This window comes from Aplidium turbinatum, chromosome 8 (assembly GCF_918807975.1).
Source record: "Aplidium turbinatum chromosome 8, kaAplTurb1.1, whole genome shotgun sequence".
Classification (NCBI taxonomy): Eukaryota; Metazoa; Chordata; class Ascidiacea; order Aplousobranchia; family Polyclinidae; genus Aplidium; species Aplidium turbinatum.
Window position 1 is genome coordinate 27,399,311 of NC_137479.1, and position 14,697 is coordinate 27,414,007.

The following is a 14,697-nucleotide window of genomic DNA, read 5'->3' on the forward strand; positions in this document are numbered from 1 at the left end:
AGCCACTTTAAAACGTTATCTCTTATGGTGTTTCTTATTTATGGAGACTTTGCACCATGAATGCAAACCCGGGCACAGCGGTTCATTTAGTAAAAGTTTTCGCTTAGTGAACGGTGGCTTTTGAATTCTTAAAATGAGTAGGTGCCATCAAATGGAAAGCTGTCGTTGAAGTGCTTTGCTCAAATGCATTCCTAATAGGTGAACTACCTTTCTTTGCCTGTAAAGTCGGCACTCATCCAATTGCGCTATCAAAATGGATGAAACGCTATTGCAGTGGTTCTCAACTCATGGGTCGCGACCAAAATTTGGGTCACCTGATAATTTTTTTGGGTCGCTTGTTTTTCAGGCATATTGTATCTTGGGCGAAAAAAATAACAATAAAAAAATTTAAAACGTGAAGAGATCGATCACAAAACTGGAAAATATAAACACAAGTCATGAAGCGTTTCATGTCGAGACATCGGAAAGCTTTGTAGCATGATCGTAGTGCAAGAAATTTTAACAATTGTCGCTGTTATTATTGTTATTATTATTATTAAATGTAAACCCAACAAAAATTTCAGTCTCAAACATAAATTAACTTGACAAAGTTACGGGATATATATTAATATATTGTAACGTGCTCTATATGTCACGAACGCTATGTCGGACAAACTATGACAAAGTTTTCCACACGTTGGACCACGCATAGTCTGATGTGGTAAAACGCATCAAAGACAAAGCCCCAAGTGCTGTATGGACTTATTGCTTTCTCCACAGAGAGGCCTTTGCTGCAAAAAAGTTGTCTCAAGAGCTGCACGAAGTGTTGAATGATGTGAAGTGTGTAAACTTCATCAAAACAAGTCCACTAAATCGGCATTTGTTTTCGTCTTTGTGGATTCTGATTATTATCAAGCATTGCTGTTGCACACAGAAGTGCGATAGTTGTCACAAGGTCGTGTCCTGAAGCGAGTTTGTAATTTGCGAGAGGAGATTGCTATCTTCCTGAGGCATCAGAACTGTGTGAGACTAGCCAAGAAGTTTTTGCAAGAAGATTTCAAGGCAAAAGTTGCTTACCTTGCCGATATATTTGACTCTCTGAATTCTCTAAATTTATATATGCAATTATGCAAGGCAACGGTTTTACGGTGATTGATCGCGCCGCAAAAGTTTCTGCTTAATACAAAAAACTCTTATTCTGGAAAAGTTATGTCACCAGAGATGAGTACGATATATTTCCTCAGCTAACGCAATATATCTGTGGCAATGAAGTTGATATTAAGCAAACGATATAATTAGACACCTGGAACAGTTTGCCAAAAAGTTTGTGCACTACTATGGAGAATCTCTAACACTTCATAACCAAAATGATTGGATAATTGATCCATTTGTTGGAAAAGATCTGCCTCAACTTTCCATCCATGTTGCAGAACAGTTTATGGACATAACGACAGAAGTAGCAAACCGTATTTCTTTTGCGTCCTTCAAAGACAAATACCCCAAAGATTCTGTAAACATCCACTTTTGGGTTTCCATGTACAAAGTGTATCCCACAGGTTTCACAATTAGGGATTCAAAAACAGATTCCATTTGCAAAAACTTGGCTTTGTAAGATTGGATTTAGCGCCATGTGTGTATTGAAAACTGAACAGCGAAACCGGCTGGAAGCCTCGGTTTCAAAAACTCACTGACAGCAAGCCAGCACAGCTATCTCATTAATGATTTGATAAACATATTATTTTCGGAAAAAGTTACTGCTTTTGTAGTGCTGTTTGTTTGCAACACAATCTTGTATGGCATTTAAAATATTACGACAATTTGCTTGGGTCGCAAGATTTTACTGAACTGATTTTTTTTTTAAATGGGTCGCCTTAAAAACGAGTTGGGAACCACTGCGCTAATGCATCTTAAATTACTGGTCAAAAAAAAATAAACAGCCCAAAGTGTAGATATGTTCCCGTACTTAGATTCAGCAAACTTTTCAAAAGTTTTGAGCCTACTGCTTTCACTTTTGGAGCACTTGTACGGATCATGAGCAATCAACCTGCTTTCATCTAGCTTTTGTAAAGCTTCTTGCTAACTGCTTTTTTTTATAACCATGTTTTGTATCCTGCTCTATAGGTTAACACGGTAGCCTACTTTACTTGCGTGTTCAGGTGAAACTGTATAATCTTTTGCTTTAATGCAGTGGTTCTCAACCGGGGGTCCGTGAAAGTTTCCGAGTTTTCAGCATGATTGATAAATTAAGAAATTTAAAAATTGGTTGGTTGTGCTTTATTTGTGTATTAGCCTACCGTGATTTTCAAACTGTAGGCTACTTCCCAACGAACTGGTGTGATGTTTTTTGAACTTTCAATGGACATTGCACAAAGGTTTGAATTCCTAACTAAGAAATATCACATAAACGAATTAATTTTTTCATAAGGCTATGTTCAACTTAATTCTTTTGAGACAGCAGTCTATTGATCAATGCCTTAGAAATGCAAACGTTAGTCAGCAGTCTATTACCACTCACAGTTTTGCAATGACAAAGATTATAACGAATTAATATTGATTAGAAATGAAAAAAGGGAGAAATTGTTTGTAACGGTCGCAAAATTCTATTGATTTTTGAGAAAATTTATAGAAAAACATCAAATCAACATTTAGATTACTGATTTTTGATGGTTTTCCAACATAAAGCTCATAAAATAAATTCGTCAATGTCATCAATCGGCATAGTGCGTCGCGAGTTCAGAAAATTCTTCTAAGTGTGTCGTTTCGAAACTTGTGAAACGTTTGATTCCATTATAGGAGAAGCGATATACTAAAATGTCAGATAAAGATTTTTTAAGGGTCCGCGACCGCTTCCAAGGTACCAAAAGGGGTCCGCCAAAACAAAAAGGTTGAGAACCACTGCTTCAACGTATCGATTCCACTGCTTCGATTAGAGCAAAGCATGCGCATTGTACAGCGATGGTATAGCCTACTGTAGCCAGGGCGTCCAAGAGCCCTGCCGGGCCCCGGTGCAGATGTTGCTGCCGGGCCCCCCAGCGCGACATGTCGCGTGATATCTCGCCAATCACAAGCAAAATTTGCGGTGTGCGTTCTTACAAAGGATAAATTAGGTTAAAGTAATAAAATTAATTTGCGTTCTTCTGGTGACTATTATCTAGGTTACCTCGTGATGTTAAAGATGATAACTAGCTTTTGTATTTCCGACGTTTCGTCAGTCAGCACGACTGACTTTACCAAGGTGGCTAAAACAGGTTAACACAACCTGTAGTGTTCAGCAACGATGGCACAACACAAAAACATACTGATAAAATGAATAGAGTAAAGCAGCAAGAATCAGAATTAAAACACGCAACAAGATACCTAGAGGTTAAACTAAATGCAGTGAATGCCTAAAACCAGTAGACTACTTTCCAACAGCGTAAATTTATCTATCTATTGGGCCACTGTCAAGAAACGTTGAAAAGACATCAGACAAGACAGAAAACAAGGGGATTAGCAATGATAGAGAAGACGCACTGAGAATGGAAAAGGTGAAGCTAAAGTTAAAGTAATTTTTTGTACACAGAGGGGAAATTCTGACCATCTTTCTGGTTAAGAGCATGTTGTGCCTTCTGGTTTATGTACCATTTTTCTGTGAACAATCTTTTTGTATAATCCTTTTCAGTTTTACTTGGACCAACGCCACCATTCTTAAAACTGAAAAGGATTATACAAAAAGATTGTTCACAGAAAAATGGTACATAAACCAGAAGGCACAACATGCTCTTAACCAGAAAGATGGTCAGAATTTCCCCTCTGTGTACAAAAAATTACTTTAACTTTAGCTTCACCTTTTCCATTCTCACTGCGTCTTCTCTATCATTGCTAATCCCCTTGTTTTCTGTCTTGTCTAATATCTTTTCAACGTTTCTTGACAGTGGCCCAATAGATAGATAAATTTACGCTGTTGGAAAGTAGCGTACTGGTTTTAGGCATTCACTGCATTTAGTTTAACCTCTAGGTATCTTGTTGCGTGTTTTAATTCTGATTCTTGCTGCTTTACTCTATTCATTTTATCAGTATGTTTTTGTGTTGTGCCATCGTTGCTGAACACTACAGGTTGTGTTAACCTGTTTTAGCCACCTTGATAAAGTCAGTCGTGCTGACTGACGAAACGTCGGAAATACAAAAGCTAGTTATCATCTTTAACATCACGAGGTAACCTAGTAAATAGTCACCAGAAGAACGCAAATTAATTTTATTACCAAATGCCTGGTGAACAGTCTCTCTCTGTTTTTAGGTTAAAGTATTAACACTCCATTATTTCACAAACAATGCACTATTGTAAATATAACTTTAAATTCACAGATACACACTAGTTATACACAAAGATAAAATGCTGTAAAATGCTAAAACACTACATAGTGTAGCCTAAATATAGCCTCAATAGCGGTGTCAGATATGGAATTCTGCCCTAATTTGAGAAAAAGTTTATAGCTGTTGAAAACAAAAACTTGTATTTTGGATATTTTTTTTAGTCCTGGGCAAAGATCAAAACCCTAACCTTTCCTAACCCTAACCCTTCCTAACTCTGGCAACGCCTGATTGTAACCATGGCAACAAGTGGGTAAAATCAGCGATTTCGAAAATAAAAATTGCAATACTATCCGACATAGCTGACATAGCATTGCATATGTGTGCTTACAGCTTTACATTAACATACAATACCATTTCTGACCTTGAAATCTGCAGAGACCAGGGCAGCAAATTAAGGATGAATGCATTGCTATTGTTCATGACATTAAGAAATACCAACTTCAATATAAGAAATACCAACTTCATTTAAGAAATACCAACTTCAAAATATTAAAAATTTTTATGCAAAATTGACCTTAACACGCAAATTCAAACATTTTATTGGCCCCTGAACGCAAAAAATAAAAATATTGTTGTTCTAAAATAGGGCATACCCACGAGGGTGCCAATTCAAAATACAAAACTAATATTCATATAAAAAAACAATATTTTATGCAAAATCGACCTGAGCACGCAAGTTTAAACATTTTGTCGGGCCCTCCTAAACTCAAAAAATTGAAAATTCTGTAATTTTAAAAAAGGGCATAGCCTAAGCTACCCATAAGGGGGGCCCATTTGACATACGGAACTAATATAAAAACAATGTTTTATGCAAAATCGTTGAAATTAATCTTAATATCGCGTGAATTTAGACATTTTGTCGGGCCCCCTTGAACTCACCGGGCCCCGGTGCAATGCACCGGTTGTCCTCCCCTCTTGTGGGCCCTGACTGTAGCCATGGACTAAAGTGATCACATCAGACTAAAAATAAATTAGATAGGCTATAATTCTATAGTCTAACCTGCTTATTGAGACATCATACAAAAATCGCATTGCCTTAGATACAGAATGCGTTAAATAGGCTAATACTGGTTGTATGTTAGTCAATCAAAGCTTTATTATTATTATTTTGTTTCTAAACCATAGCAAAGTCAGCTTCATTTAAAGTAATTTTTCCACAGCTGCATTGGAGGTTTCCTTTTCTGTGGTCTTCTTTTTTCTTTTGTAATAAGTGAAGAAAATGCTAAAGAAAACCAGAGTAAATCAATGCAGTCATAGATAACGAAATATTTATGTTCGATTATGTTCCTTCAAGGAAGACAGTTTCATTAACTTTTGCAAACTCAAAATCAGTTTAAGTCAATAATCCACCTTTCCGGTCACATAGGATGATGGCTCGAAAGGTTTGGTTTAAGTATAGTTAGCATCACATTCGCTTGATGCGGTAGTCGATCGGTTAACATCATAGCCATCTTCACTTAGCCATCAGTGAATCATAGCCATTTGATGGTCTAAAATTTAGACCATCAAATGGCTAGCGTGGAAGCATCACCGTGGTGGTTAGCGAATCCCAATTGCTTGCTGTACTAGTTGGTGCTCAGCTTTGTTCTGATAGAAAGGAAGAATGCTCCCTTAACAAAATTTTACTTATTCGCTACAAAATCATATGACTGCGCAACATGCCAGCATTGAGATTACAAGGGATTGATGGTACTCGATAGCATTGCCTGCATGAGTGTCGAACTCATGTTTGTTGACTCGGAGTCAGGAATCTTGTACATTTAGTCAGTGATAAGTGACTAATCAGGTAAATGAAGATCAACAGGCAGTTACGTCAATTGACCGTTGGTAGAACACAAGTTAATTGCATCAATCATTTCTCATCAATGCATTTAGCTAAACCGACAAATCGACATAATCGGACTGTACGTGCGAACTGCGTGTCTTCCCCGGGGAGAGGTTGTTCCAAGCGACTACCAATGCGTGGGACTGGGATGGGGAACAAGTGAGTTTTGATAACAATAATTGATAAAAAAAAAATAACTCGAATCATGGATAGTAACTGTTTGTATTAAAAAAACGAATACGGTTCACAGTAGGCTACATGCGATAGCCATAGGTTTTGTGGCCTGTCGTACACACAAAACCGCTGTTATTTCATTTCTTGTTTCATGTTAAAAACAACTACTCTTTTTAGTCAATTTAAGAATATTTGCAAATTTTTTTGCTAACTGTTCTTGTCAGACATTAGTTTCCACACTGAAGTGGCTCTCGCCTGTGTTATGTTGTACATACAGCTAATGTCAAAAATTTACAAATATTTTCTTACAGGTAACCCAAGTCCTTTTGCGCCCCGAACTTTGCAGGAAGACAAGATCAGGACTCTTCCTCTTAGCATTTGCAAGAATTCCAATCAAGATAATTCTGTTCAGCAAGCAGGGGAAGAGCAGGTCATATGCGCTGGTCATAGCCTTGCTGGGATACGTACATTATTTGTAAGATATTTCATAAAACTTTTATCGCAATAGCTGATGCGTAAACGTCTGAGTTTACGAAAGACTAAATTTCAAGATCAAGCAGCGCTGGGTCGACTCTCAAGTTGTGCGCTTAAAAAACGCATTTCAAGAACAGCTCTCCATTTAGGAGCACCTGGGGAACGGAATAATTCACAGACAAAACGTCAACAACATGCTGAAATTTCACTCTGTTAATCTCCATGACCGGATCTGTGTCAGTGGTTCAAGGCCTTTAAACGTATGCGACACTGCCATAAATAAGCTCTCAAAGAAGCTTTCTCAGTCCAACGATAAGATTTCCACAATCAGATAATATGTCAATTAATAACAAGTTAAATTTCCAACAACATTGTTCTACAATATTATAGAATTCATTTTTCAATTAAATGTCTTGTTGCATTATGACGCAATGCCGTCCCGCACTTATCAGCAAATATATTTATAATACCAAATGCTCACGTATGTGGATATATTTCATCAAGTAATCGCATGTTGGTTAATTGCGAATTGTCCAGTCAGTCAAAACTTTTCCGTTTACTAAAATAACCAATACTTGCGTAGCATTAACAACACCGCATTTCATTGTTTTTAGGGAGATACGGGCAGTCCATTAATGTGTCAAGGATGTTCAACGTGTGCCTGGATGATAGCTGGAATTTCCTCTTCTTTTGACACATGCTCAACAGAAGTTGTTCCAGTTTTGTACACTAGAGTGTCATATTATGACTTTTGGATAAACAGTATTGTGTTTCCAGGAGCCATTGCCTCCGATGCTCCCTCATGCTCTTGATGCTGAGCGAATTCTCTCAGAATACAAAATCAAAGTTTTTGTTTCAACTGTATTTATGTTTGTCTTTTTGTCGTTTCTGTCTCACCACCATTCAGTTCACTTCAACAATAGTCCCTTCTAGTGCTTGAATGTCCTAGTGCTTCTAGTTGCAAATCGATTGAATAATGCTGCATCGAGGTGTCGCCTGAGAGTACAAATCAGAGGCTCACACATTGCTTCATTTTTCATCTTCTAACTTACTGCCGATAGAACATTGATCAATAATTGTGTTGTTACTAGCATGTCAAAAAGAACTACTATATAATTAGTCAAAGAATAACTCTAACTTTCTGTTCAAGTAATAATGGTTTTAAATACATGTATTATTTTAAGTTTGCGAAAACAAGTGATCATTGACTTGAATTGCCTTTTTTCCACCACTTATAAACAAGAACTTGGAATTAGATAAAATATTTTAAAATTTTGTATTCTAAGCACTTTTGACATTCAAAATCATAGCGAACCTCCTTAGGATTTTCTCCTTGAACTAAATTACAAGTAAAACAATTTTAACCCAGACCTATAGAGTAAAATCAACATCAAAACAACGAAAATTATTTGTTATTTATTGTATTGTTAACAAGTTTTTGTTGCTCCATTAGAGAGTTTCGATACAGGTACCATGTTATGTCTTCGAACCAAATAACCATGCGAAAATAATACTTTCATTATTGAATGGTTACTTTCTTATATTGTATGCTCAGGGCTTCTCAAACTATGGGTCACCACCCCAAACGAGGTCGCAAATCCTACTATTAGAACATTAGAGTCACCAAACAAGTCAAAAGTGTGCCTACAGTGTATAGTTTACTCTGCAAACTAAGCTCCTAGAGGCTTGCATTAAAATTTTTGTTCTTGAATGGGGTTGCACAATAAAGAAGGCTGAGAAGTCCTTTGCTATACGCCTTTACATAATATAGATTTTATAGCCTGAAGATGATTGCATTTCTATTCGTCACGTCAAAATCGTTATCTATTTAAAACTTGTCCACTATTTTTACGGCTGTGTCACAGTGTTGTTGTGGGAACGTACAATTATCCGGGTTTATTCATATTAATTTAAAGAACAAAATCCAAATCAGTTTCTATTTTCAAAGTCCTTGGTGTGGCCTGACCTGGCTTCGAACCAAAACCAAATGGGAGACACGATGCATCGCAAAATTTGTTTATAGATTTTAAGCCCAAACGCTTCTTGCTGCTTTCGGTTATGAAATTGACGTTTGTACTTGAATTTTACAAATAAAAAACGAATCGTTTTTCAACCAGCAAATTATAGTCCCCTTTTGCATTGATTCAATGTCTGCAAATGTTGAATCAATGCGAAAAGCGTCTGGATTTATTGACTGGGTTTATTTTAGATTGTCGTATCGAAGCGTATGCTGTGTGGTCAAAGATTCTGTTTAAGTTGTCAGGAATTAAATCAATCAAGCGATTGATCACTTTTTACTGTACTTATGATCCATTTTCCAACTTGTCATAACGTGTATTTCCAAGACAAAGCCGACTAACATCGACGAGGCCGAAACAGCATCTTTGAACGTGTCGAGCAGACACCCTTATACCAATCTCTTGATGTTGACAATACAAACGCATTAGGCAATAATTTGAAATAAATAATTATCAGAAAGCCAGCGCCTTGATCTGTCTTGTTCCATAGCCACTTTAACATAACAACTTTTGTAAGAACCCAGTGAAACTTCAAACCAATCGACCAAACAGAAGTTACAAGTAGAACAGAGAAAAAACGCAAACATTCATGATAGAAAGTAAATGAATGTTTCGCAGTCGGCAGCGTGGCCTAGCTGTTTGAGGTTTAGGTTTAAGGTTAGGGAAGTAGTTATTTCGATGACGTGGGTTCGATTCGCACCCCTGCCACAACTCTTTTTTCCTCTAATCACCAATCAAAGTTCAAAACAAGGATCAACTGTCTGGCTAAGTGCTGGAAGGGTCACAAAAATAGTGGTCACTTAAACGTATTCTGATTGGTTGGCTGTGTCATTCAGATATTACTGGAAATTAACCTGTTTAAGTGGCTATTGTCCTGTTTTTGTTCAAGTTCAAAAACCACAAGGTCAGCACATAGAGTCGTTGTTTCAGAATCATAGTAGGTCTACTGTATGCGTTTACGTCAACAACTTCTAACTTTTACTTGTTGCAGAATCCCAAATAAGAATGATTTCGACATAAGCGAAGTATTTTTTTTTTGTTGCTGTAACTTTCCTTGAAAATTCTAACCTTTAGAAACAGCACGACTTTAAAAATATATTGGCAAAGTGAAACACAAAATGCTGTTTTAACACATCATCTACAGAACTGTAGCCTATAGCTTGCCACGTAAACAACTGCTCATTCACAGTAGGCTATAATCCCTGCAAGGCTTTGTTACTCTTTTACTTTTACTGATTTGCTGGTAACTTGCATATTGTAGCCTACCAACCGTTTGTTTGTATCGAGAATGCGCTATTAAAAACACATATATCATGAACAGCCCATACCAAAAAAGGAATTCAAAACATAAAAAAAAAACATACCAAAAACATAATTAAAAACAAAAATTGTATGGCACGGTTTTGAAATATTCTTTGTGGCTACGTAAGATTCAATACAGTTCTGTCAATCAGTGGCATCAATGCAATATAAATTTCTTTATCATCATCTAAACAAATAAGAAATATAACGATAAAAAACAAATTATTACAAACCATAGAAGGTGCATTAAATATCTACGTAGATAACAGCCCAGCTTTTGTTGCTTTACATGACTGAGGCTATTTTTACTGTTCAGCTAATCATAAAGTTTTAACGCTCAAGTAGAGGTGAACCATAGAATGACGCTTCTAATATCACCTTAATATGTTCTTGATAATTTAACATCATTTTAATATGGTATATGGAAAGACAGAAAAACTAGTTGGTAAACTTATTAAGTTTTGATCCAATATGATCAGAGAAAGACCAAAGAAGAGGTGTTTGGAAAAAATTAAAGCAGTTGTACTGTAAGATTAAGTGAAGATAAAGAGGATGAATCTACTGTCTGGAAGTAAAAACTAGTACAAAGTGTATACGTCAGTATTACATAGACTAACCACAAACTAGTGTATTCTAAGTGAGATAGGGTAATAAAGATGAAGCACCAGGAACATGTGACCAAAAGACAGTTCAGGAGGAACCAAACAATAAGTTTAGATCTAGGAACAAGATAAAAGAGTTAAATGAAACATGGAAATCTTTACTAAAATATGGAAACTATTAAAATATACGGTCTTCACAAGCAATCCGTTTGAGATGAGGATAAGCATAAAAGCGGAAAGTTGTTCAAATAACATATTTTTAAGAATTAAACATTACACAACATACGACAAAAGAAAGTCCAAGGAACTGATTCAATGGTGAAAAGACAATAGAAATAGTTGCGGATAATGATAAACAAATCTTTACTTAATGGATCTGTTGAATAAATTGGCGTCATTGGTTTGCAGTTGTTAAAAGTAATCATCACGCGTAAATGCTATGGTCAGTGGCGTACGCAGGGGGGGGGGGGCCATTGGGCCATGGCCCCCCCCCCTTAAAATGTTTTAGTAGTTAACGACGTAGATTAAGGCATTTAATATGTTTTGCATTGCTCTGTCAAAGCAATTACTGTAACAATGTTGTTTTATAGACTAAGCCAATACGAAATACATGGCCCAATCCACCTACACCCCCCCAGGTATGCCAATGTGGCATAGTGTTCTGTAAGTCTATTATAGTGATTAGTGAGAGAGGATTGGATAAAGTCTAAACTAAAACTATACTGGGATATCATGAAGTAGTCTGAGATATCAATGACGAGTGGCGTAGCCAAGGGGGGGTTGGGGGGTTACAACCTCACTTTGGCACGCGTGTGGCGTCACGATATTGAGAATGATGCTTTCAGTCTCTTTATGCTTGGGAATGATGCTTTCAGTCTAAAAAAACTTGCCTAATTTTAAACGAAACTGCATTACAAGAGCGAGTTTTGCCAATACCAAACATTTAAACATCTCCGCAGTCAGGAATTAACAAGAAAACATAGAGACTTAGCTTTATTTCCGAAATATGCCCAAGAAAACATGATCTTATCCTTTTGCTATGCCACCTGACAGCACCATTTTACGGGAATATTCATACCCACATTTTTCTTGAAAATGCTCTCAGAATGCACCAAATTCAAAGTAATTTTTCAAAATTTTCTGGGGGAGGCCCCCCAGACCCCCCGCCGCTGGGTGTCGTCTTAAGCAAAAACGCCGTCGGGCTTCGCCCGCCGGTCGTCAAAACCCCCCTTTTAAAAATTTCTGGCTACGCTACTCTCAATGCCCCCCCCCCTTGACAAAATCCTGCGTACGCCACTGGCTATGGTACTATGTATCCTAGTAGAGCGTTCAAGTAATTTTCTTATGTTTAAACGTAAGTTGATGGCAAACAAACCGGTTAAAGTCAATTACAGACCAAACAATTATTAAAATCTACGAACACAAAGCTTTTTGATGTCGTGAAACAAAATTATTGCAACTGGTTTGGCTCGTGGTGATACACGTGGGTCATTTAATAAAGCATCATCATGTGTTTTCAAGCATACTTTCATCAAAACCGGTTTAAACCTGTTCAAAAGCTACCATGAAGTGTATCAGATTGCTTGATTTTTGTTTGGATCTTACAAAACACTTAAAGTTACACAAAATGCTGTGATATTAACAAAAATTTACCTAACAATAACACGGTGAAATGAAAAAAAAATCGTACCTTTACATGATGTAAATCAATCAACCAATCAATCATTTTATTTTTCGTCATTAACGCGTCCGGGACGAAAAAGATACTAACTACAAAAATCGATATAAATCTACCAGCACGTTAACGAACGGGAAAAGGTGGCAAAACCTTGAAAGGTTTAAAACGTGCCTGAATGAAAAATTATGTAGTAGGCTATATATCAGTAGTTAGCACGGCCACAAAACCCAAAAAAACAAATAGCAAAAAATAAAACAAAAACAGAGAGAAGCACACATGTAGTAATAAATGACAGCCTAATGAAAAGTGTTGTGGATTGAATTTGCCAGTTCCAATATTGATGTGGATGAGCAGTCTTAATAATAATAATAAGATGGAGAAAGAAAACCGGACATAAAAGAAACCCATCCTCAGGCAAAAGCCCGTTTCAATGTGGCCCAGGAGAGCAGGTGTTGAGCTCTTTCTATGGTTAGACTGCACATCACACAGTAGCCTAAGACGATTGAGGTTTGATATCCAGTTTAAGTTATTGTTTCTTGTCCTGGTGGGTGATGGAATGGATGAGCTGGTAGATGATGATGTCCTGATGGTGTTGATGAAGCTTTCCTCCCCTTTTTAAATAAATAAACATTTACCGAAAACTAAAATAAAACCTTAATTGCCACAAAATCAATTTGAAACGATATTGTGATCGATTTAAAATAAACCGCTAATTTCATATAAATCGTGTTCAGACTTGTTTAAAAAAAAATGGGTTTTGTCGATTCTAAACGAATGGGTGGTGTTATATGGTTGGAAATAATTAATACTTTTCGTATTTCTGTATACAAACAAGTAAAATGTTATTGTTATACACTACAGTATGTGTTTAACTTTGGTTCAGTTTCAAAATTGACATTTTGTAGGCACAAACTTATCGCAAATCACGAAGGTTACACCATTCTAACTTGAGTTTCTTTATTTTTATCTGCCGTTTTTATTATAAGTAAACCCGCGATAAGTAAATTGTAGCTAGAAAATAAGTAAACACCTAACAAGTTGTTGCAAAAGTGTTGCAAAAACCTGAATGCTTGCCAGAAAATAGTAAAATAGATCAAAGGTAAAGAGATTTTTCATCTATTTATGTTGAAATCTGAGCAAACAAAAGGTGACTTTATTGGCAAATTTTTAGGATTTTATGTTTTTATGTGAAAAATTGAACCTTGTAGTGATTAAGAAAAATCTCAACCGTGCGTACAAGCAACTGACGTGAGGTTAAGAAACAAAACAAACAGAATTAAATGCTAAACATTAACCCAAAATTGAAATACAAGATGTAGGATTCGATCCCACGCGGACGCTAGTCCATTGGTTCTTAAGATCAACACCTTAACTTAGTGCTCAGTGCGCATGACCAAACTAAAAATTGTTATATTACGTCTGTTTTAAACAACATAAAACAGTTTATTGCAATTTCATTTAAAAGATGTTTTAACTATGATAAAACAAAGACGCTTAAGTCATAATTCGACTGTGAAAACTCGTGATCATGAAATTATGTGCTATAGCAGGTGCCTAAGCTATTCAAACAGGAGATGCTAGCAGTTTATTAAAGGGTGTCATCCAATTAAGGGAAGCGATTAAGTTGTAAGATACACTTCGTTAGACGAATTTGATAGGAATTAAGGAACTATGGGTTCGTTTTTATACAAATCAATCAGTGTAACAGATAAATTTTGAAGTTTGGATGCAATACAAGACCATGTATTAGCACTGGTATAAAATAATCTTTTGTTTCGAAGATCTGCTTGTGTGCTTTCACCCAGTAATGAAGTGAAAAAATTTAGTTGTAGATTGATACTCATAGAAAGTTGTTGGCTTAAATATACCCTACCTCACTGAAATTAGGTTATAAGTAGATGTGGAAAAATCATTACATAAAGTTAGAGGCATATAGAACGTATAGAACAATGGGTTACTAGCAAAACATCTTTCAATGTGATAAAATAGTTTGATATATCTGTTAGAGATTACTTATTAGGTTAGATATAATTACAAAACAGTTTAAGCACTGAGCTTTATAAAACTGAAGAACCCTAACGAAACAGCAACCTGTTATGAAAGTTCATAAAACAACATTGATTAGTTACTTATGCAAGTCAACAAGGAAACTAAAGTGAATCTTAACCCTTATCAGCACATGCGTTGACATTTTGTCAACATCGACTTTTTTGTGTGAGATTGCTCTCGCCCCTTGTGCACTAGCTCAACAACATTCATTGACGAAGGAGAACTTCTGAGTAGCTTACTGCT

At 36.3% G+C, this 14,697-nt stretch overlaps 1 protein-coding gene across 1 annotated transcript; it reads left to right on the plus strand.

Annotated features, from left to right (window-relative positions):
• The first annotated feature begins 5,702 nt into the window (after nt 1-5,702).
• LOC145776218 (chymotrypsin-like elastase family member 2A) lies at nt 5,703-7,617 on the plus strand. Its single transcript, XM_082587620.1, has 4 exons — nt 5,703-5,714; nt 6,208-6,316; nt 6,643-6,806; nt 7,420-7,617. The coding sequence occupies exons 1-4, from the start codon at nt 5,703-5,705 to the stop codon at nt 7,615-7,617; spliced, it is 483 nt and encodes a 160-aa protein (XP_082443746.1).
• Nucleotides 7,618-14,697: the final 7,080 nt, after the last annotated feature.